Consider the following 26,498-nt stretch of genomic DNA (forward strand, 5'->3'; position numbering starts at 1 on the left):
AATCATTACACGCACACGGAAAAAAGCAAAGGAATAAGCCTACTAATAATCGTCCCATTTTAGTCTTGCACACGCCCGTCATGTCCACCATATATCCACTTATGGTCTAGCTACTTTACGAATTCACATTTTGAACAAACATTGCGTACAATTTTATCTTTATCCATAGATTATATGTTTTAACTAATTATACAAATAATAAAACCCTTTTCTATGTTTAATGGATTTACCTTAATATTCCTATCTTGCACTATACTCTGCATACTAGTATACTGAATATGTTAGGTTAATTGAATTACGATTTGACATATCTCAATCTGACTGAGAAACATATCCTGTTACAACGCTTTGCTTAACACGCTACAATTGATACAAAAATAAAAGTGATTGTCGAAAAAAAGGCTCCATATTTAGCATGCTATTTTTCAACTATGAAAAACCGAATCATCCAAGAAAGAAACAGAGACAATTACATATATGACTTAAACAGTCTAAGTGTTACGTTGATGCTTCGTTTGTGGCATTCTGTAAATATGAGAATTTTAAAGCTCTCAAGTGAAAATATACTCATTCTTACATTAAATAATACACCAACATAATTGCGATCAATATAATTTATAAATACGCCAACTTTACTTGAACTATAGAGGTGTCGGTCGAGAACTCATACAACTTTACGCAAAAAAAAAAATTTCCTTTTCACATTGCTATTCCATTTCTATGTGGCAAAATTCCATATTTATAATGAATGCAAATGTCACCAGATTTCTACTTGCCATGATCAATACGAGTCGACGAGTGCCACTAGTTGAACAGGAACTGCTTATCCTTCATGATCTTCAGGCTTGGTTCATATAGTCTCATGTTTTTTTATTGAGTTTCGTGTTGCTTTGTTTTAGTTTTCTGTGTTGCTTGTTGTGCTTGTATTTTCAGTACCCGTGTTAACTTTTACAAAATCTTCACCAAATCCTATCTCTCTGACAGACCTTATTTTTACGGATATTGAGTACAATGACGGCTGTCCTAGTGGAGCAGGAACTGGTCATGAATTGTTTCATATTTTTCATGTCGGGGTGTGGCAAGCCGTTCTCGTCAAAACTATGTTTAACCCAGTTTTCGGAAAAATTTACACACTGAGAATTAAAAAAAAAACATATAAAAGATTACCTTGCGAAATCAGGGTAACAGTTGAAAGACCTTTGAAAAGGGACCATGCTTAAACAGTTTTAAGCAAAAATCCCGATATACTGTTAGTAATAATATGAATTAAAGGCAACAAACTTATGAATATGAGTTAGCAAAAAAGTTGTTAAGTCTTGAAATTTATTACGAATGTTGGTTGTAGGAACCGCATTTCATTATAATGACAAGAGTTCGGTAGACCAAGATATAAGTCTGTTGAATTATTCATCTCATGAATATTCATTAGTAATTTGCATATTAATCTCAGTGTGTATTTTTGAAATCTCATTGTGTAATTAACAATTATCAGTGTGTGTTTTTCAATTTATTTCATCTCAGTGTTTCTTTTTAAAATCTCAGGTGTAATTTTAAATTCTCAGTGTGTGTTTTTCAATTTTTTAAATCTCAGTGTGTAATTTTAAAATCTCAGTGTGTAATTTCGATTTCTCATTGTGTTATTTTAGGTTCGTAAACTCAGTGTGATTTTTTTATTTCTCAGTGTGTAATTTTTTCGAAAAAATGGTTTAAACATAGAACGGCTTGCAATACCGGGGCCTTTTATAGCCGACTATACGGCTTTCGTTTTTCTCATTGTTGAAGGCCGTACAGTTGCCTATAATTTGCTTACATCTACTTCATTCGAACTTTGGTGGATAGTTGTCTCATTGGCAATCATACCACATCTCCTTACTTTAATATTCTCGTTTTAATAAGAATCGTGTTCTAGTCGATTTTTTTGTGTTTGTCTTTTTTGTCCTTGGTGTTTTCTCTTTCTCATCGACTAAATTTGTATTCCCCTCTTAGTATCTCCTCTCGCTTGTGTTAAAGGCCCAAACGGAACTAGTAGAAGACACTTAACCAAATGTGTCAAATTAAAGAAAAAATCATTACGAACAGGAATTCCCAGGGAAAGCTCAGTGTTATGAGAAAACAACGGCCTGATTTATGTACAAAACTGGTGATTAACTCTCTCTTGCCAAACAAAAGAAAAGTATATAAAAACATTTATTAGGCTTGGATCAGTATCTCAAAAACTTACAGGTCTACACAACATAAACTATACACACAACACAAAAACAAATGACAGTCACAATACAAGTACATGTAACTTACTCAAACAGAAGGTACAAAAACCTATCTTTCAAAAAACCCGCTAAACACACGTGAGAAAAAAATCTGAATAAAATGATATAATTTTTTTAAAAATAGGGCTGGGTGGGCGGGTATTTCAAGAATTATAAATTTAAGTCGATCGACGCGTCAACTTAATAAAAATTATGACCTATTCAGAGAAAACTTATTAGAATAATGACCATACGAATATAGTGATTTGAAAGGAAAACTTTATTGAGTAGAAATTACCAGTGGGACCAATTGAACTAGACAAGCCAGGTAAAATATAAAATTCACTAAACAAATGAGAAAAAATGTATCATTCTAATCGTGCATGCGGAACCAGTACTAAGGAAAATTAAATGCTAATAGTTATAGAAAACAAATAAAAGATAATTGAATTTTAATCATGCATTTTTAGAATAAAAATTTTACAGTCGTCTTCAAAAATTTGCAATATTTCTGCTGTGGTTCCACAAGGTTTTGTCCTCGGACCGTTGCTTTTAATAGTTTACATAAATGACATTGCGGAAACACTTTATTCTCTCTGCAGACTCTTTGCAGATGACACGTCGTTCAGCTATGCAGACCACGATGCATTGCCGATAGAATCTGTTATAAATCACGACCTGGATGAGCTGAACGAAGGGTCTAAAAGTGGTTAATGTCTTTTAATCCCGATAAAACAGAAGTTAAGTTATTTTCGAATGTTGACATCCCAGAAATAAATTTTACATTTAATGAAATAAACATACCAGTAACTTATATTCATAAACCATTAGTGGTTACATTTAGCAATGATGCTAAACGGAAAGTTCATATTAATAATATTATTTTAAGTGTATCCAAACAGAGAAATATGCTTAGGAAACTGAAATATAGACTAAGTAGAAAATCAATAGAAAAACTATAGCTAGCTTTTGATAATATGTGATAAGGTAATATTAATAAGCTGGAGCAATTACAGCTTCAAGCTGCTCGAATAGTAACAGGTTTTATTGCAAGCCGTTTTACTGTTTATTCTAACTTCATGATATCTCATATAATATATAAGATATCTCATATTATATATAAGATATCTTAAATAATCTAGTTTTTATAAGATGTCTTATATACTTTATAAGATATCTTCTAAAGTTTATAAGATATCTTCTAAAGTTTATAAGATATCTTATAAAATATATAAGATATCTTATAAAATATATAAGATATCTTATAAAATATATAAGATATCTTATATTATAAACTAGATACCTTATGAATATTTTTAATTTAGATATATCAACAACAAAAATTATATATAAGATATCTTATATAGTTTATAAAATATCTTATATAGTGTATAAGATATCTCATAGAGTTTATAAGATATCTCATATACTTTATAAGATATCTTTTACATAAAATTATATTAGATATCTTATAAATTATATGAGATATCTTATACTTTATTAGATATCTTTAAAAAAATATATAATAAGATATCTTATATAAAAAAATATATAATAAGATATCTTATATAAAAAATATTTTATAAGATAGGTTATATAAAAAATATTTATATGATATCTTATATAGTTTATAAGATATCTAATATTGTTTATAAGATATATTATATAGTTTATAAGATATATTATATGTTATATAATATATCTTATACACTATATATGATATCGTATAAACTATGAGATATATTATATAAGATATATCTCTTATAATATAGAAGAATTTCTTATGTAATAAGTAAGATATCTCATATAATATGTAAGATATCTTATATAATCTAGTATTCATAAGACAGCTTATATATTATATAAGCTATCGTATATATTTTATAAGCTATCTCATATAGTTTATAAGATATATTATATACTTTATAAGATATCTTCTAAAGTTTATAAGATATCTTAAAAAGTATATAAGATATCTTATAAATATTTTCTATATAAGATATCTTATAAACTATATGAGATATATTATAAGGGTTATTAGATAACTTGAAGTTAGAATATATATTAAAACGCTTGCCATAGGGTTTACCTATTTCACAAGCTCAAGGATAATTTACAAGGAACTTAATTGGTGGGAAACGTTGGCTGAAAGAAGAGAAAGAAGAAAAATTCAAATGTTTTATAATATTAAACAAAATAATGTACCAGAATATTTGAGTAGTTTAATTCCACCATAGATGTATAAATTTCAACTTTGTTTTATACTGATTGCACCACATAGGGGTTGGCATCTATGAACCTGGCAGTCACTTGAATGACAAATAGGTTGATATAATAAATATAAAGTGAAACCGGTCTATTTAGGGCACCCAAGGGGAAAGCATGTAAATGCTTTTTATAGACAGGTGTCCTTTATATTGATAGAACCACATTACCTGAAATACATGTAATTATGTACTCTGCAATTCATTCATAATATCAATGTTTTTTGTGTTTGTTGAATTATAAAAATGCTTAAAAAAAAACCCATAAAAGGCAAGAAATCTTAACCATATGTTCATCAATGACCCTATTTGATTCTACTGAAATTTTTGTCCTTTTAAAGATGATTCTATCCCAGTTGAAGTGATGTATAGGAGTGTTATATGCGGTAACCTCAATTGTACAAAGTTTAGATATTTTTGTAAATATATTTGATTTGCTCAATAACTGTGCTACATTGTGAACAGGTATCTTATCAATCAAGTGAAGGTGATAAGGGCTTATTTATTGGGTTTATACATCTATGATTCCACCAATAATCCGAAGTATGACTGTTTATACCTTACGCAATGGTAACGATATAGTACTTCCGTTCTGCAGACTTGCATTAACTAAGAATCGATCATTTATTCCATCAACTATATATAAGTCTATGGAATAACCTTGATACTTCAACCCGTGAAGCAGATACAATAGGAAAACTTAAAATGAAACTAAAAAACTTAAATCCCAATAGTAATAAATGGAAAACGCAAACTCAACATTATTCTTACCCAACTTCGATGCTATGCTTCCTCCTTAAATTATGATTTGTATAGAGTTAATATTATTTCTGATCCATCTTGCCGCTGCGGCAAGATAATGCGGCTGCGACATCGAGAAGATTCGCATTATTTCTTTTTTAAATGTATATTATATTCAGAAAAACGAAGTAAATGTTTAGAAAATCTTAGCTGGCTACAAATAATTGTCCATTAAATATAGAACTATTAACCTCCGTTAAGGAGTCTACTTACTCAGGAGCAAAATGAAAATACATGTATCTTTAAACATGTGTTTGAGTTTATTAGAGGGTTGAATACATTCCTTAATGTTTAGATAGTAAACATGACCACACACATCATCATCTAAGTTCAGTTGTTTTTCGTTTTTTTTTATTTTGTTTTGTTTTTTTTTTGTTTTTTTAAATCTTTTTTTTATTAATTTATTTCCATGTTGTTTTTTTTTTTTTTTTTTTTTTTTAGTGTTTTTTTTTATCCTTTTCTTCTCCTTTTGTACAACTTAATTTTGCTGTCCAATTTATACAAATGTTGAAATAATATGTACTGTATGCATGCTCTTATATATTGTATTGTTAAATATGTTAAATGGAGAAGACTTCATACGTCTGTTTGACTTGTGTCTCATCCAATTTGTGTTTATGCAACTAAAATATGTTTAAACTAAAACTAAACAATAAACGAAAAACAAATATGACAGACATGCAGCTATATATTCCGGCGACAACAACTGAATTGTATGTTCTGGTCTGACTTGGAACAAGCACCTATGTGTCGGGGTTAAACGTGTTTCTGATCACCACTCAACCGCCTTACCTCGGACAGTGTTGTACAGCACAACATTAGAACAAAATGTTAATATCAGTTGAACAAGAGGCACACCTGAGCATGTATCTCTCACCTGGTAAACAAATCGGAAGTTTGTTTATTAGGACTCTTATATGGATATACTATAGTTACTCTTTCTATTGCTGGTCATTTTCCCAATTTAAATGTTTAAGCTAGCTCCTATAGGTTTTTAAATGACAGCCAAATCTACAAAAAAAGTAAACATCAACATTTCAGGGACAATAACTCAAAAATGGGTTGTAAAAAATATCAGAGTACCCGTAGATAAATCTTGTCATGCTGATTGTTTTTGCAGTTTACGCTATTAACCTAGCAATAACTCCAAAACAGGTTGACTATTTTTTCTCCATGCACCTTTCAGGTGTCTTTTGACAATATACACTTTTAACATAGTTTCTATAGTTTTCATGATAACAGGCAACAAACTGCTAAAATTAGAAAAATAAATATTTCAGGGGCAGTAACTCCTAAACAAGATTTTTCTCAACTTTTCAGGTTGAATCATCTTGTCATGCTTATAATGTTTGCAATTTACACTTTTAACCTAGCTCCTATAGTTTTTGAAATGATGAAAAGAAAATGCTTAAAAAGTTCACATCAACATATCAGCTGGCAATAACTCCATAAAGGTAATGAAGTTGAAAATTTTCCCAACCTTTTCATGGTAGATATAGAACTTGTTGTGCTGACATTTTTTATTCTGTCAGTTTTTCTTTAGTTGCTACAGTTTTAGAGATATTAGCCAAAACTGTTGTTTGGCCACTATGTTCTATTTTTAGATACGGTGGCCATTTTTGGATGATCAACCTGGACAAAAATCACAACTTTATAGTTGACATCCTGTATTATAGAAGAAGCAGACAAAAATTTCGTTTTCGATATCCATTTAGCATTTTCAGAGGAGAAGATTTTAAAATGAAGGTTTAAAGACGACAGACGACGGACGTAAAGTGATGGTAAACAGAAGCTCACATGGCCAAGTGACACATCAGACCGGCACAGAGTAAAAATAACATGTAACAAAAAGACTTAAGACACAAAGAATCAGTCTAAGAATACAGAAAGCTATAGTTCAAAATCAATCACAACTTATGAATAAATCATGTTTCCCAAGAATAAAATATCAATCAGTATACATCCAATGGATTTAGTACCAATTTAAGGACGTTATAAATAATTTGAGAAAAAAACATCACATTGTACAACGCCAAAATATAAGTATAGAAATCAACGTAAGAAGAGGATGTGATATCCTGTTTGTAATTAGTTTCTTTAGATACGGCCAAACTTCCAAGCCAAAGGAACATACCCGTCCAAAAATGCCGATTATGGAATATTATCAATAGGGAATAAAAAATCAACCCTTTTGTTGTAATTATTGGTATAGAGTTTCCCGTGTGAACCTTTAATATCTAAATCTAGTTATTGTTGTTTATTTTACGTATTAAGTTATAGTAATTTCCTGTCGGTAATTTTCGGCAGTGTGTTTAAGATTCATGATAATATCATAAAGAAGTAAAATAACAAAAAATACCGAACTTCAAGAAAAATTCAAAACGGAAAGTCCTTTATCAAATGGCAAAATCAAAAGCTCAACCACATCAAACGAATGGAAAACAACTCGTCATATTCCTGACTTGGAACAGCCCTTTCCTGATGTAGAAAGTGGTGGGTTAAACCTGGTTCTATAGCCAACTAAACCTCTCAAAGGTAATGGCTGTTGAACTTATCAATTAAATGGAATCAAGGATTTATGTAGTAATAGACTATATAAATCCTTGATGGAATATAGACGGATCTTTACTGAGTTGCCCCAGAAACTGTGATTCGTATTTTAATACATGCATGCAGGAACATGCAAGTCTATTATCAAATGGGCTCAATTGGTGCCCATTTGATTACCAATATGGAATATTGAAAATATTTCAGCAGAAAAAAATGTGGGCGATGGATGACGCTACTGTTAAAATTTCCGAAAACTAACTTAAAGTATGTCAAATTTTGCAAAAATTCAGGTTTTAACGAAATTCATCTACATTCATGGCGTCACAAATATATCAATAATAACGCAATTGGTGGAAATCTTTTTTTAATGAATCAATTCGACACTTTAACATTTGGTTTCATTAAATTCTCATATTATTATCGCGGTTAAAAATAATCAGATTTTAAGGGCCAAAATTATGGGTTAGTGAACCACCTCCTTTCAAATGCTTTTGGTCGATTTTAAATGCTTTCTTCACAAATGTTTAGCTACTTTGAAAGAATTCATTTAGTTATGTTTCAGAAAGTAAAAACAGCAAATAGAAAATAACAATAACAATGTATAGCAAAACATTAGTAAAGAGAAAATATCAGGAAAGCAAACAGAAATAGAAAATACTGCCCCCGAGGTCATTATGAGAGAAATACAATACAGGCCGGTCGGGCTTGTGGTAGTGATACTAGACAATTTTTTTCAGTATACGGATATGGATAGTAAACTGCACATTGCTAGAAAACAAAGAAATAGTGATGTCAACGTCAAATACGTTAATAAAGTAATACAAATAGACAGGAAATAATAATAAAAAAGAACATTGATTAACAAACTTTTAATCTGCTAACCGAGTCCCTGTGATACTAGACTGATTTGTATAACATGCAATACAAATCTATACCTACCCTCACAGATCCTTTTCAAAAATCATATACATCAGGGGCGGATCCAGGATTTTAGGTTAGAGTGGGCGCAAACTTAAATTTTTTTAGGTGAAATTTTTATAGAACTTAAATAACCCGTAGGTCAGTTGATTAGTAATCACGTTGATTCTGTTAAACTTGCGGTTTTATATACTTTGAATGTTTACACGGATGGAATGCGACGACATTAACTTTCGTCGTCTCTTCAGATGCCGTTTATTAAGCTGAGGACAACCCATGCTTTGCAAATTTTAGGGTGGGCTCACGCCCGCTACGCCCCCGCCTCAATCCGTCCCAGTACATTGTAGGACAATCGACAGAAATAACAGAAAGGTCGGTAATCCATTAAAATGCATTCCAAGGAAACAGTTCTAGTTGACAACATTTGATAAAAAATTATGCCAAAAAAAATAAACTGTTGCTATTTTTTTTAAATCAAAGTTGAATATGTCTGTCTTTAGATTAAAAGAAGAGAACAACAGAGATAATATATGTCTCTGATAACTCAGTACAAGTTTAATCAAGGAATTGTATATCTAAAAGTGATCATAAACAATAAATTGACATATAAAAATTTCAAGCAAAAAAATGGTTGAAGGTCTTACGGTGACCTATAAATTGTACTCAAATCCACGTTATTTTGACGTTGAAATCTTTCAGAAAACAATAATATAGCAGATGCGGAGTAAATATCTCATTTAAATCTCGCGCCATTTTTACTAAATACATTTTGGCGGGTAGTGTTCTTGAATAAAATACTAATATTGAGAAGCTATTAATCTGCAGTAGGAATTCTGACATTTTGATTGCTAATGTACAAACTTGGTTTTACACTGATTCACGCCAAATATAAAAATGATAACGAGAAATGATAATTTTCAAGTTTGTTTTGGTTTAAAAAGTCGGTCAAACAGCGCCACCTCTTGGGATTTCCCTACAATATGGCGCGACTGAGGTTCCCCGGTCGTCCTGGCTGTAGATTTGGCCGATTAGGTGTCCGATATGGTGCCGATGAGGCTGATAATTTCCAGGATCCCGTGTTAGCATGGGTTGCTAATATACACAGAGGATTGCGACAATTCAGAGAACTATGCGGGGAATCTGATGAGGTAACTAAACTTGTTACATTTCACTCATTCAAAATGGCTTCCACCGATACTGTTTACCGTTAAAACGTACATATTTCGTCAAATTTTATATAATGCAAGCAATTCCATGCGTTCAGATATAGATTCTAGTAAAATTCAGACTAACAGCAAATACATGCATATAAATATTGCTATCAATCATTTAGAATTGCAGAACAATTTGTACTTTTTCAGAGGTGATAATTCATATTTTCAAACACATCAGGTCAAAATGGCTGAAAAAGATGTTCATTTCTTGCATCAGTCTTATTTATAGACAGTAACAGTTAACAAATTATCTTAGTGATGATGTTCATTGACAGTTGAGTCTATAATCATCATTCAACAATACAAGTGTTCATTTCTGACATTTTCTGTCTTATTTTTTCAAAAGACTGCCATTTTTTCAATTGCAATGTTTGTGTGCTAGTTGAAACATATTTTATTATTCAAAATAACAAAGAAGTCGCACATAAGTTTTACAACTTTGTACCGTCTTGTTTTGTCTGTTGCTGTGTGTCTGAATTGCCTCAAAAAGTGATTTTCAAGTAAATGAATATTGTAGTTTTCCTGTTAGTTTGTGAATATTGTAGTTTTCCTGTTAGTTAGTGTCGCACAATTTTATATTAATATCTGAAAAGCACAAACTTTCAAAATGTGTAAGCAAAATCTTTCACTGTGATGTCTTTTGTCGTAATGTAATTTGTTTTCACATATGCTTATGCAGAGGGAATGAAACATCTTATTTGAAAATTATTGGAGCCAGTTATTGCTATTAACTTGATAAAAGTGTATAATATATAGCATGTTGTAGATAATAAGATTATTTTTGAATAATTCAACTGAGGCGTACTTAGAACAATGTTTTTTTTTTCGGAAAATTTGAGTAAATTAGACACCATGTGCATTCCTTCAATCCTTGCAAAGGAACACATACATTAGAGACAAAGTATATTCTCCTGTATCTTACTTCTATATGTGTTGAGAAGTTTTTTGTTAGTTTTGTTTAAACCATATAAAAAAAGGAAATTATTTATGAATAGTAAAGATCCAGATTTTTGGAAGGAGGTGTAATTGCATAAAATGAAATAATACATGCAAGTTTCAAGCGACTAAGATTTTGTGTACGATTTAATGCTAAAAAAATTAAATATTTTCCAATCAAAGGGGGGTCTTACCTATATCTTTGCTATCCTTTATTTAAAATCGATGGGATAGAAACCTTAAAAATAATTACAAACTTTAACTATTTAGTGAGATGAAACTATCTATAAAACAAATTTGTCAATAAGATAAAAAAAATAAAAAAGTAAAAATAGTTATGACCTATAGCTTCTGGCCATATTTTTTTGTGGCTGGGGTGGAGGTACATGGAGGAACCAGGCTTTTTTTTTAAATACATCATGCACACAGAGAACTGATTCATAAACACCAAGCACTGCTATACCCAGGTTTGTCTCTCTAAATAGTCACAGTAAATACTCCCATCTGTGCCACCCTAACAGCTGAATAAGGTATAGAAATATGGTAATCCCTGGACTTGCTCCATCAGGTAGTAAAACCCTTACTCAACTGGGGTGTCCATTTGACTGTGCATGAAGTGTAAATTTACAGCACTGTCTAGTCTTAATGGGGATGTTAAATCTGATGAATCTTGTAGTATAATGCTCTCCGCCCATTGAAGAACCCTGAGGGATATCTATTCTGTACTAATGGAATATGGTCAAAGCATTTTGAATAATTGGTTATAGACTATATTTGACATGCACAAGTATTACATGCATGAATATATGTATATAAGGAAAAGTTTGTTATTAAATGTCTGCAATAGTTGCAAATAAATTATAAACTGATTTATTATATAGTACTATTAGAAATCAATCAAAGCATGCTGTTTGATTATTCTGATCAATTGATTAGAATTCCCAATAAAGTATTAATATGTTTCCAGGATGATGAGTTTCAAGGGTTTACTGTTCAGGATGTCAGAGCTGCTGAAAAGAAACTCTCAAAATATGAGGCCGACTTGTATGGAGAGGAAGAAGAAACCACTGTTTCCACTGTTTCTCCCGACACTAGCTTTAGTCCAACATCAACACCAACCATATCAACCAGGTTTACTAAACAGAAGGAGAGTATTGAAAATTTACCTACATCTGAAAGGACTAGGAATAGGCAAAAAACAGTCATTCCCCGTTCATACAAAGACTTACTTAAGAAAGGAATCACTAAACCTACAAAGTCTTATGTTGTAAAGTCGCGTAAAGATGTAGTTACTCCACAAGCAGAAACAAGGCATGCACTTGCATCCTACCACAAAATGCCAAAGGTTGTCTCCCCTGAAATGCGTAAATTTTATGAACAAGGTTACAGAATCAGATTATCAGGGCGGTTTAAGGGATCAAGAGTGATATTTGGAGTCGGTCTACCTAAATATTTAAATATTGTGACTCGTAAATCATATGTTTCTATAGGTTCCCCATCTAGTTCCATTGACCATATAGATGATTCACCAGAACAGTACTATCTGAAGCCATACAAAAAGAGGAAAGAACGAGATAAGAAATTTACAGTTGTTAGTTCTATAGCTAAAAAAGGTAGCAAAAACATTGCAAAGTCTTTACTTGACAAGGCTAAGAAAGGTAAAGACGATTCTGCAGCGAAGAAACACAAATTACCGCCAAAGAAAAAGCAGTTTGTATTACCAACACAAAGTTCAAGGTCATCAAGAGTCATTATACCAACCAAAAGATTTATAGAAGACGAAATTAGCCCTATAACCAAGAAAAAGAAAGAAAACCTCTTTGATACTTCATTAACATCAAGTTTTAAACAACCATTTACATCACCATCATCACAGAAAAAAATGGACAAACTTACAATTCAGACGGACTTTCCAAGCACTGCAGGATTTGGCTCATTTTCTCCAAGTAAGAATACATACATAGACTTATGTAAAATTGTACATGTACAGTATTATATGTGTTAACTTTTATATAAAATCGATTGACAATAAATGAATGTATATATTTTGAAACATGTGACAAATAAATCAAGAAAATAGTAGTTACAAAGCAATAGAGTAGGTCTTCATCAAATTTACTTAATGTTTTTATATATAAATAATATGGAAAACAGAGGTTTTATTATTGAAATATTATAGGTTGCATTATGTATAAATATGACCTTGAATGATACATGTATGTTAAACTTTACAATGTTTAGATTATTTGTCTGTTAAACATATCTAAGCATGATAATCATATGAATGTGTATACTGATACAGATAGATACCTATTCACATTTATATATGTGCATAAAAACTAACCTTTCAACTTTAAATTGCACAGTATAACACTTTTTTCTAGGTATATACAGAAAAGCTAGTCTATTTGACCAGCCATTGATTACTGAAGGTAAAAGAGAGAGAAGACCGAGTCAAAAAGTGAAAATGGTTGAAGGAACAGAAAATGAATATAAAAGTCCTTTTAGATCTGATGACTTCAATGAGGCAAGGAAGGTCCATTTAACACCATCAAAACTTGGTCAAAGTTTGCATTCTCCAACATTGTCACCCCCAATTATAATGGCACCACCTAAATTTGGTAGCACACCATTTAGATCACTTACACAGCAAAACATTGAAGTAGAGGCTACAAAACGTAGTGGACATAATATTCTACGGAAAGCTAAATTACAGCTAAATAGAGCAGCGCTGAATAGGTCTAAGGCAGCATTAGCTAAATCATTGAAGAAAGAAATGAAGAGGGAGGAGAAAAATAAGAAGAGATTAGATGAATCTGCTTTAGGTTATTCTACATATACTGGAGGATCTCAGACCTACATGGACAAAGAAGGACCTGAAAATGATCCTGATCAAAACACAGGTGAGGGATGTATTTAAAAAAATTACCGTGATCAAACGGCGATTAATAAATCCTTAATTTCAAAAAGAGAAAGTTAGCAGTACTTACTTACAATATTTGAGGTGTAATCGCAATGATGGTGACCAAAAAAGAAGTATATCTGAGCATGTTTTAACTTGATTTAGGCTGAAAAATATGGGTACATGTACATATTTGTTTACGGTACCAGACATTTAAACTGGTGAGTTGTAATCATTTCCATAACTGCAGACTTGTATGACAAAACCCCCTTCTCCATCATCTCCTGTACAACCAAGATATAGGTGATCAAAGTGGTGTGACAGTGTGGCACATTTCAGTAAGCGTGTGTAACTATGGGAAATTCATACAAAATAAGAAACACACATGCATTACATAAGCATTTATAGTTTAGCCTAATCATTTAATTGAGTTTGTTTAAGAAAAATATTGAAGGAATAAAAAAACTTGTGTTTTAATATTAATTGAAAACAATAGCAAAAAGAATCAATTTCAAAATGTTCAAAACAAGTTATTCAAACGAAAAAAGTGCAAAATTTGTTTAATTTGTATGATATTATTTTATTTTCTGATATAATTTACATTTGTGTATCAATCTGCCTTGTTTTACTAACAAATGGTGTGCATATATTTTTATAGATTCAGTATCTCATTGAATAAGAGAGTATGAAAACATTAAAACTTTAAAGAAATTTTTTTTTCAATCATATCAGTTCCAGAAAATATCTAGGTTGAAGGTCATACGGTGACCCATAGTTGTTAATTTCTGTGTCATTTGGTCTCTTGTGGAGAGTTGTCTCATTGGCAATCATACCACATCTTCTTATTTTGATATTCATGCATAATTAATAGTACAATGTACAAAATGTTTGAAAGACATCTGACACTTGTAACAATGTTAAACAAATGCATTATTTATCTGGATCCATGGATAAAAATCCTAATAACTAATTCAATATCAAGTTTTATGATTTAGCAAACTGAATTAGGTATTAATAGGTATATTGCTACTGTAAATGAGGTCCAGTCACAAAGGTACCAGTAAGTTAAGAAGGATTCCATTCAAGAAATGACTAGGAAAATCTAATAATTTTTTTTTTTTAATTTCAGAAAAGATATATACCTGTAAAGTGTGTGGAGCTACAAGTAATAATAGAAACAATATGATAAGAGGTGCAATATGTAATCCTTGTTATAAATGGCATAAACGAGATCCAGCCTTGGGAAGAGAACCCTGTCAGAACAAAGGTGCATATTCCAGAGATATTTTCTGTTCTCCAAACATTTGACAAACACCAAAATTTGTCTACAGTTACTTTACAAAACAGGGACAGACAGATCAAAAGTTGTAGATGCATATTGGCTCTGCCAACTATGAACCCATGCTTGCAAAGTTTCAATAAGCTTCAAAATTTTTGCAATTATATTTAAAATATCCTTACTACCATCCAGATTCAGATGTTATTTGCTTTATATGGCTTTTTATTTCATTATACAACAAATGTATTTATATTAAGAATAATAATATGTTTCAATAAAAGTATAATTTGTTCTGACTAGTTACGAAAATGTTTGTCTTTGTAGGAACTTGTGACAATTCGATACCAAACAAATCTCTGTGCAGACCATGCAAATACAGAAAGGCGTGTACAGTATATTTTACATCAGCTGGGAAACCAGTTCCAAAATTCCGAATAAAAATATCTAAACATGGAGTTAAACTAAAACACTCTAGTTCTTTAAAGTCTCCACTAAGAAGTACTGAGGGAAAAAAATTAATTGATGACATTGTGACCCTCAAGAAAGAAGAAAAGAAACAACCTACATATTTAGAAATGATGCATACCTCTGTTGGAGAGCTAATGGATCTAGGTAGGTTTGCAGTGCCTACAGAATGTAATTATTAATGCATGGCTGATGGAGAGACACAAAATCTCCTTACTTATCTAATACTGATTGGTTTTATAAGGTCAACAAAAACATTTTACTGTATTTTTTTGTCTATTTTTTTTAATCTTACAAATACAATTCAAGACTAATGATTTTGAAAATGAAATAGGTAGGAAAATACTTCTATTTAAATTTTATAGGCAGCGATTATTTTAGATAGATATCCTGATCAATTATAGGAAATAATCAATAAAAATTCTGTCTCCCCATTTGTAATTGCCTGGAGAATTATATTGTTTGATAAACCGCAATGATTACTTATTTCACAAGACCAAAACAAATCTTTTTTGTGGAATTCATAGTAGTTCAAATATTTTTCTATCTTGTAGATGAACCCCCTTCTCCATCATCTCCTGTACAACCAACAGATACAGGAGATCAAAGTGATGTCACCACATCACCAGAAAGTCATACCTCACCACAATCTAATGCCAGAGGTCCTCGCATCAAACATGTATGTAGGAAGGCAGCTGTTGTGCTTGGTAAAACTGTAGCTAAATTTCCACAGACCGAACTGACACTTAGTGCCTTGCCCAAGGGAGAGAAGAAGAAATTACTAAAGCAAGATGAACTGGACAAAGCAGGTGGGATTAAAAAGGTGTTTTATTACATATTTTACCTTTTTCAGTTAATATAAAGTTTTAAACAAATTTGTTTGATAAATCAAGAATTTAGAAATAATGTTAATTACAGTAGCGGGAAAAGGCAATGCAGGATTTTTAAATGTGACTGCTTTAAATACTTTTTTCAGTAAATATAAAGTTTGAAACAAATTTGTTTGATAAATCAAGAATTTAGAAATAATGTTTATTAGGGCCAAAAGGCAATGCAGGCTTTTTAAATGTGACTGCTTTAAATACTTCATATTTATTTTTAAGTCTAGCATTAATGATAATTCTTTAACAATTTTATTTTTAATGCATATTTTAATGATATAATAAATATACTTTTTAACATGTATTAATATGCTAAAGTAACATGAGTAAATACCTAATATATAATAATTTTGAGATTTACAGGAACCGTCTGTGCAGAGTTTGTATTTGTTTTGTTAACTTGTCATTTATATCTGACTTGGAATATTTTATAGAAAACTATGCAGTGGCAGATCCAGGGGGGGGGGGGGGGTGTTGGAACCTCCCTTTTTTATGACGATCAATGCAATTGAATGGGGACATATAGTTGGATCCCTCCCCTTTATCCTGGGTTAGGAACCCCCCCTTTTATAAATGGCTGGATTCGCCCCTGCTATGTAATATTTAAGTAAGACTCAGTAAGACAGAATAGAAAAATAGAAAACTCCATTATGTGCAGATCATAATGTCTGACCATACCAGAATCAATTTCAAAAAGTTTAACTATAATAGTAAATGCCAAAATTTCTCAAACTCCATTAAAGTTTTGAAACTTGAAGTTTATGAGATTGATTGATTGTTGGATGCTTAACATCCAGTGGCAAAATTTGATGAGAAGTAATTTTAGTGTTGTGAAAGTTCTATAGAACATAGATGTTTGAAATACTAATTTAAACATGTATCTTGTTTATTTTACTACAGCGTATTCAGATGATGAGAAAACTATAGAAGAGATTATCCAGGATGCTGAGGAGGGACAGGATACTTTTATTAGGTCACCACCTGTCAAAGTTATACCAAAACTGAAAATGCACAAAACAACACCACAAGCACACCAACCAAGTGACACGATGTTTAAAAAAAGCAAACGTAAACTAAGATGCAGAAATTGTGTCAACTGTCTAAAAGCAGATTGTGGAAAGTGTCGATATTGCTTGTAAGCATCTTTTCTTTGTAGTCCTGACTAGATAATATATTTGAATGGTAGGTATGGTTAGTTCTGGATAGAATTCTTGAACTTTATACATCAATGTATAACATTAACAAGGGCACACAAAAAAAAATTCCAATATTAATGACCGAACAAGAATTGAAATTAAGTAAACTTCTCAGGAAAATACAATGTAACACGGATTATTAATCAGTAAAAATATTTTTGTAATGTTGTTGGCAACAAAATAAGTCATTTAATTTTCAGAAATTAAGGGTCAGGTAAGTTGATTTGTGTTGTCGATTGTTTTTTGTTAAAGTTTGAAGAAAATATGCAAGGCTTTGTCAAAATTGGAATCTGAAGGATCTATGATATCTCACTAGGTTTCAGATTTCTAATTTTTCATCGAAGCAGTTATATTGAAAGAAGATATAATCATAAGTCAAGGGATTTGACCTTCACTGATATAAATGTTAAAAACTAAATATAAGCATCTTTTAAATTTTTATAGCATTAATTTTCATTACATTATAGCCTTGAAAATTTCCATAGGTTTGAAAAACAATTGAATTCTTTTAAACATATTGGAATATAATAGCAGATATAGTTATAAAACATTGGAGAGCACAAAAACAAAAGGACAGAAACAGAACAGCTTAAATCATCCATAGTCGCCTTTTACTGAGGGACTTGTAACCTTACTAGTTCTTAGCTTTAACACAATCATAATTTTATGAGCTGGAAATTTACAGACAAAATGTATCATGGAAGTTTTATTGCAAGCATGTATAGTGAAGTCACCAAATATGAAATCTTATTGAAAGCAAGCTGATGGAAGTCACCATAATATGAAGTTTTATTACAAGCAAGTAGAGCAAAGTCCATATGATATTAAGTTTTATTACAAGCAAGCAGAGCAAAGTCCATATATTAAGTTTTATTGAAAGCAAGCAGAGCAAAGCCCCCATAATATGAAGTTTTAATGGAAGCAAGCAGATTGAAGTCACCATATGAAGTTATTTTGCAAGCAAGTAGAGGAAAGTCCCCATAATATGAAGTTTTATTGAAAGCAAGCTGAGCAAAGTCACCATAATATGAAGTTTTATTGCAAGCAAGCAGAGGAAAGTCATCATAATATGAAGTCTTATTGAAAGCAAGCTGAGCGAAGTCACCATAATATGCAGTTTTATTGCCAGCAAATAGAGCGAAGTCTCCAAAGTATGAAATTTTATTGCAAGCAAATAGAGCAAAGTCCATATAATATTAAGTTTTATTGCAAGCAAGCAGAGGGAAGTCACGATGATATGAAGTTTTATTGCAAGCAAGCAGAGGGAAGTCACGATGATATGAAGTTTTATTGCAAGCAAGCAGAGCTAATTCCGTTTTATTACAAGCAAGCAGTGTGTAGTCCCCATAATTAGAAGTTTTATTGCAAGCAAGCATAGAGAGGTGTCCATAATTTAAAAACTGTGATTCATATCATTTCAAAACAAAATAGAAAAAGGGGTTGAATAATAAAACAGATGTTGACTTGTTATTTGGTTGATATAAGGTTTATTAACCCTAAAAAATTAGAATTGTTTCATGTTTTCCCTTCCATCCAATTTGGGACCGGTAAGTTGGTATGTGGATAATAATTGATACACATAATGAGATGTCATTCAGAAAAAAGATACTTGATTTTGATAATAGCATAAAGCCCTGCCAGTGAGCATTGCCAGATATAAGAACCAGAGTCAAAGCATCTACTTTACAAAGTTAGACTCAAACAATTCAGGTAAAAATAAAAAAGTGAGAAAATACTGAGGCATCAAAAACCGTAAGTTAAACACTCATGACCAAATAAAAAAAGTGATAAAAATAAACAGAAGTCCACAAAACACTTCACAGAAAACAAGGGATGGTGTTAACTACGATGCTCCATGATAAGATAAATCAAATATTGAAAGCTGTATTATGTAAGGTTTTCAAACATGCTACTGGTTCAGCTATGGCAGATTTAGTACATAGGCATAGACATTAACAGCTTTGATATTAGACTTTATTTGATAGTTATGACAAGATGAAATAGTCACTTTTGACATACAGTTATATGATGAACGTAATAAAACTGTTCTGATAAGTACTTTAACAGAAGTTCTAATTGTTATTATTTTAAGAACTCCAAAACACAAGATAGTGTTTGATCAAATGCAATAGAGTTATTTTTAGGATTAATCAAAGATGATGTCTCATTTACAGTGAAATATCAAGTCTAATGGAAACCTATCAATGACAAAACGTGGATCAGTTAGTAAGAGAATGCCTTTGATAATTCTCAATATTTCTGTATTTATCAAAACTCTGTACTAACTACACACTCAAATATTTTAGCTGTTTAGCTTCACATTTAAGGTGGGACATAACATCTCCAGGGGGGAAACCTTTTTGTGGTAAGGATAAGCAGCTGAGACAGTGAGTACCCCTCCCTTTTCATATATTTTGAATAACAAAAATGCATACCCTATCATATATTTTTTGACATAAAATTATATGCTTATAATATGCTTATGCTATTTCCTGGAGATATAAATAGTTTTGACAAATATCTGATGAATTTACGATTGCAGTTTTTATCTTATCCGAGAGGAAATATTGACTTCTGATTAGTTACAGATACTTATGATTCAAACAGCAACCCTTGTTATATCTTTCATCTTAATTTCTCCACCTTATATATGACTAAGCTTGAAAAAGTTACCTATTCCAGCAGCTCATCCCTAGCACTCATTACATAATCAGTGGACCCTTGAGCATAATATGGTATACTATTAGACCTTTTCAACAACTCTTGACACCAACTAATGACACCTACAGTTTACAGGTAAAATGGAGGTGTCGTCTCAAAAATAGAAATCATTCATGAATAGTATTAATTTACTGTTATACACTATTTTGATTAAAGAACATATTTCAAACAAATATGGATATCTCTCTCTCTTTCATATGTTATTAAAATTCCTATTACATGTATTTATATGATATTTCACCACGTTAAATTTATAAATTTCACGTCGCAGTTGTCACGTCGTGATCTGCTTTATTTCTTCTTGAAATGTATGATTATGAGTATTTAGATAAGCGAGTAAGATGGGGGTCTTTTACCAAAATGCAGATCATCAGAATCAGCATTCGGTTGCTGGGCACCAGGTCAAGTGACGGCACCGTAAGCCAAAAATTAAAAGATAAAGAGTCGAAAATTTAATTATTTAATTGCATTGTCGCTGAATATCGAATTCAAGTTGAACATCAAATTGGTGAATTGAAAAGAAATAAAGTAGTGAGTACATTGGGGCACCCGAAGCCAAAATTAAAATACATTGTAGAAATATGTGCCGCCCTAGTCAACAGACATAAAACATTGTTTAATTAAACATCTAATACAAAAATACAGTTGGTTTTTTTTTACAAGTTCCATCTCGACTTCAAAAAAATGAAATTTCGAAGCCTTTCTTTCATCAAAAATAACTCTAATTTTAATTAGCAAATACATGTATTTAGTAAACAACACAAGGTACGGTACACAATAATTTCGCAAATACGCACTTGCACGTCATGTTGGATAGTTGTCTCATTAGCAATCAATATAATCATATGCGATCAATAATATTTTTTTCAATTTAATTTTTGAGACGACCCCTGATATCTCACCTGTTGTAGTCGTTCTCAACTGTAGGTGTAGACAATTGTTGAAAAGGTCTATTCCCAGATCTAAGTAAAGGAGATGCAGTTTGTTTACCAGAGGACCAGATATTGCATTTCTAACATCATTACGTAATCATACGACTAAGTAAAAACTCATACTGTAACGTAAGCTTCAAAAGCTACCATGAAACAAAATGTTGAGACAATAAAAAAGGAAACATGGCTTTTTTAATTTTCATGCGTCCCAAGCGCTTTTCTGGATTTACCTGCATCAGGAATACTCAAAGCTGAAGATTTGAAAGCCAAGGATGTAAACGAACCAAAATAGTTGAGGAGCTATATAACAGTAAAGGACATAGAAATGATAGCCAAATCATTCCAAGGACAACTAACAGAATAAAATAATTATTATCTTAACTACAAAAGTAATGCTGGAAATAAAATATCCACTGGATTGGAGGTTCTATTTAAAAAAAAATTGGGGGGGGGGGGGGGGGCTAGGAGGGATGGTCAAGCACATCATGCATGTGAAGATGTTGAACATGTTTATAAATGTTCTTTTAATCAGAATTATTTTTGTTTCAAATATCTTCTACATTCTTGAAGGTTTTGTATAAATCATTTAACTTGGTTAATAGCAATGGTTTCTGATGTATGTAAAATAATATATATTCTACTATCTACTATATTTTAATACTCTTGTGATTACTTTGATAAACATCACCTGATTTTCACAGGTCAGCATTTTACTGAGTGATATTTTAAATAATTGTTATAGTGATCTAGAACTGTATTGAAATTCGTTTCGCTTAAATTTTTGTTTGAAGTGTAAATAGATCGTTTCTTGGTCACGTAAGCGTTTGAACGATAGCTCGAATTTCAAGCGCAAATTCGACATTGAACTAATGGCATGTTTGCCACCAAAATTTTCCAGTATAGATATATGCTTTAAGTTACAAAAATATGAAAACTAGGTCGTCGTAAGTACCTTATTTCAAGGGATTTTGATATTTTTTAAGCTCGTATTGCATTTGCACTGTTGTCATGTTGCAAATTTGGTTCAATTAACTTCTAATTACGGATCGATATCTGACCAAATTTTGCTGGCTTGGCAAGATTCATTGATGTGTGACATTACCGTTAACTAAAATCAAAATATTTTTCGATGAAATTAAATATACCAACTTTTGACATCAAAACATAAATGGTATGATGTCCAAAACAGTGTTTTAAATGTTAGTTCCTGGTATCAGGAAATCACTTATTTTTCTTTTTAGAAACACCTACAAAGCTACATGTATATGTATGTCATGAATAGCTTTTAATTGGTTGATTATACTTCAATACAGTGTAATCAACTATTTGATGTAAACTGAGATAAACCACTTAACTTTAAACAGGTTGAACATTCTGCAATTCTAGATTTAAACACTTGTATACATTTACTAAAGCCAGGTTGGCCTACACCAAAAGCCCCGTCTGAAGCCCCACACTAGTAAAAAAAAGTTTCAGAATATTAAGTATAGCAAAACTTTGTTTAGACACATTAGAAAAATGTCGGAATATTGGTTTTCCAACTAGTAGTTGGAAAGGATTTTGGTGCAGACTGCTCAATAAAAGGCTACATTAGCTCAATTCAGACAATTGCGCTGTAATGAATTGTCTTCCTTTGACATTTTTGAAAAAATTATTCCATGATTATATTCAGCAACACTTCCTTATTATGTCTTCAAAGTTTCAAATTGCTCTTCTAAATAACAAGTCAAAAACAGGAATTTCATTGAAATTGCCAAGGGAGATAATTTTTGATTACATGGGTTAGCTAGCTTAGTCCAAAGAAAATTATGTCCGTTTCCTGCCTCTACCAATTTTTGGTATATATGGATTTTTTTTTAAGCACATTTATTAAATTCTTACTTACATATAAAACATGCACATACAAAAGCACACAGAAATATTAAGTACACAAGCATATGCAATAAAAACGTGTAGAGAATTCCATAGAACTGGAGCAGCGCATCTGAATGACTGTTATCCATACAGTGAAGTCTGAAATAGAAACCTAATAAATTAGTATACATAAAATTATATCTTAAACTTTTATTTTGAGTTTCAATCAACAGATGGTGCTGAGCTATTCATCATTTCAAAAATTTTCACAGCCATTGACCTTGTTCCCCTCGCATGTATTCTTCAAGTTATTTTAGCTTTTCATAACAAATTCTCGCATGAAGTTTCAATTTATACAAATCTTTAAACTCTTTCCTGTATTTTTTCTATTTTCTTTGTATTTGATTATGAAAAAAAGAGAAAATAATGGGCTATAATTTAAATTAGATGCTATATCAGTATGAAAAATAGAAAGTCTTTTCAGTTTACTCAGCTTGAATACCAATACGTTTTTAAATGTTAACTGTTGTTCAACTTTTTAACATATATTCTTGATATTTTTATTTAAACAACATGTAATTAATAACTACACACTGTTGTTCAACTTTTTAACATATATTCTTGATATTTTTATTTAAACAACATGTAATTAATAACTACACCTTAAAGTTTAAATACTTAACAGTTCCAATACAAGAGTTGTTTGCACTACCAGTACTAAAAACAAGTGTTTTCTCTGGAGACTTTTCCATTAGTAATTACCTTGAAATTTTCATGCTGCATTTTTCTATAGAAACTTTAAAAGTGATATGACCCTATTTTACCACCTGTAAATTCAGAATTTTCGCTTTGTTCTTTTTTATAATTTCTTAATATCTACCTCCACATTCAACACTTGCAGCCACTGTGTTCATTATCTGAATGATACAAGTATCAACTCAGATTATGCTACATCTGTACAAACTTCTATCATCATGTGTCAAAGTGGACTGAAAGAAATCAAGGAACACAAAAAAGATTGAATTTATACATGTAGGTTGGTGCAGGAGAGTGATGTATGTTTTTGAGTTTCACTATTTGCAACACAAGGTGTCAGAATCAATTACATGTCATCACTGAGCATGCTGAGTACTAGCTAATAATTTTTTGTGAAGGAAACAACATACCTTAATTGGTCTATCATGTTATATGTCACATAGTTGGTTATGCAATGATTGAGGTAAAATCCTTCAAATAATGGTTCTTTCTGACCTTTATTATCACCAGTTAAAGACATATTGGTTTACCACAGGATAGTGTGTGATATGATATTTCTCCAATCAAGACAGTTAAATACTCAAATGTTAAATGCAAGGCTTGCCAAGTGTTCTAGATATTTTTAATTTGACTGTCAGAAGTGGTTAAATATCGTAAGGCACAAGATAAGTTGGTTGAATCTGTTTCTTTAAAGAAATTCAAATGGCAATCTTTATCTTTCTTTTTAAAAATGATCTGCAAAAAGATTTTTTTTTTCATTGTGACTTCATAATGGCAAATTCAGAGAAAAGTAAGAAAATCCAACATCATAATTGAATTTTGACCACTGGTATAACAATTTGTTCAAACATAAACTGAAGGCCATTTTTATCACATTTTAACCTGTTTAATGAAGTTACAAATTTATTTGCCAAAATTCAAAATCTTTTAATGTACATTGTCGGCTCATGTAATAATGGCTTGAAGTGGAAGAAAATACTTGGATTGTATAAAAAGCTTTTCAATTGAAATAAAATATGATCAGTCTATAAGTCTATGCTTTCATTTAATCATTATTGTCTATGTCTTTGAATTTCTTAATTCTTAATGAACCTATAAATGAAAAATTGCTGTTTACATCAATTTGATAGAAATGGAAAATTAGAAATGACAAGAGCCACCCGGGATAATAGATATCGCCTTAAGCTAACAGAAAACAAGACTTCTTGCCCTAATGACCCAGTAGCATGAACTTGTATCTAGATTGTATTGGTAGATGCTTTTGGTAAATAAGTGTCGAATCAGGTCTTAATCTAGTATTTATGCACTAATGACTGTTCATAGTTTTCATTTCTAAATGATTTATTGCTCTGTTACAAACTTATTTTATAATTTTCAGAGACAAACCTAAGTTTGGTGGGAGAGGTGTTATGAAACAAGCATGTATGTAAGTATTTTTTTAAATCACAGATTTTCAAGCCTAGAAACTAGATTGAGTTGTAACACTTTTATTTGAAATCCTAACATATACATTGTCTTCGATTTTTCACAATACTTTATTTTTCTGAGGTTCCATTGAGCAATTTTATCACTTTGCATCTGTAGTTTTATTTGTTAAAAAAAAAAACCATTAGAAATACTTCCCGAGTTAATTGGACATTGACAATAGACTAGTAGAAATCAACCTGTAGGCTCACATCAATGAAAGTGTAGTTCAAAGTATTTAGTCAAGCAAAGGCTCAATATTCACTATACCAAATAACCAGAACAAAAATAATTATTTGAACATTGTCCGCTTTTTCTATTGTAACAGGAAGAAAAATTGTTTAAGTCCTCACTTCTATAAAGCTGGTACAACACTGGTGGCGTTAAAAGATGACACACAAGGTGATAATAATCCTGGACACAGTTCTGAAATGAACAACAACAATGGTAATACTGGTAAATCCTGTCTTAATGTGCTAGGAAGATTTGGACAGAAAACTAGAACAACTTCATCAACCAATCAGCAAGCAGATGCTAATAATGATGGTCAGTCGTCCGACAAAACACCAGCTGCCATTAGTCGTCAGTTACAGTTTGGTGGAAATTCACAAGGCAGTCATCATCAGTTATCAAACATTTCACGAGCGTCCAGATCACAGAGTACTGGTCGATTTTCTACGAAGGTAGGGTATTTGTAACATACAAACTGCTTGTATTCAGAAATTTGTTCACAATTTGTTTTCTATTTTGTCAAGTCCAAGCACAAATATAAAGGAACTAATATATATCTTAACAACTGAAGTTGAACACTGTAAATTCAGAAATTATTACGATTTTTGAAGAATCATCCAAAATGTGAAATTGATCATCTGCATAAATATGTATGTGTATTGATTGTCGATACTCACCCATTCACATTATTCACATTAATAAAAACCTCACAATAATTTCTGAATTTACAGTATGATATTGAATTAATGAATACAATCAATAAGGAAACAATATTTGGTTTAAGAAATAAAATAATTGACGAGGTAGAAATATATAGTATATGAGACAAATATAAAGATTTCACTGTTTTGGATAAAAATGTGATGATATTGAAATGATAAAATGTTA

General features: G+C 31.2%; 1 protein-coding gene across 2 annotated transcripts in view; it reads left to right on the top strand.

The window, feature by feature from the left end:
* Positions 1-9,759: 9,759 nt before the first annotated feature.
* The window catches only part of LOC127703085 (uncharacterized), a 58,051-nt gene continuing 41,312 nt past the window's right edge, over positions 9,760-26,498 (top strand). Inside the window, exons 1-9 of one of the 2 annotated variants that reach the window (XM_052207501.1) lie at positions 9,760-9,927; positions 11,897-12,875; positions 13,314-13,832; positions 14,961-15,098; positions 15,435-15,722; positions 16,130-16,384; positions 17,357-17,591; positions 25,294-25,341; positions 25,708-26,062. In XM_052207501.1, the coding sequence (XP_052063461.1) occupies positions 9,760-9,927; positions 11,897-12,875; positions 13,314-13,832; positions 14,961-15,098; positions 15,435-15,722; positions 16,130-16,384; positions 17,357-17,591; positions 25,294-25,341; positions 25,708-26,062 (2,985 nt within the window). Of the gene's footprint in view, positions 9,928-11,896; positions 12,876-13,313; positions 13,833-14,960; positions 15,099-15,434; positions 15,723-16,129; positions 16,385-17,356; positions 17,592-22,093; positions 22,250-25,293; positions 25,342-25,707; positions 26,063-26,498 lie in introns of those variants that run through there. The other variant, XM_052207502.1, reaches the window with a different exon arrangement.

The sequence above is a fragment of the Mytilus californianus genome, unplaced genomic scaffold (genome assembly GCF_021869535.1).
Source record: "Mytilus californianus isolate M0D057914Y unplaced genomic scaffold, xbMytCali1.0.p SCAF_5, whole genome shotgun sequence".
Lineage (NCBI taxonomy): Eukaryota > Metazoa > Mollusca > Bivalvia > Mytilida > Mytilidae > Mytilus > Mytilus californianus.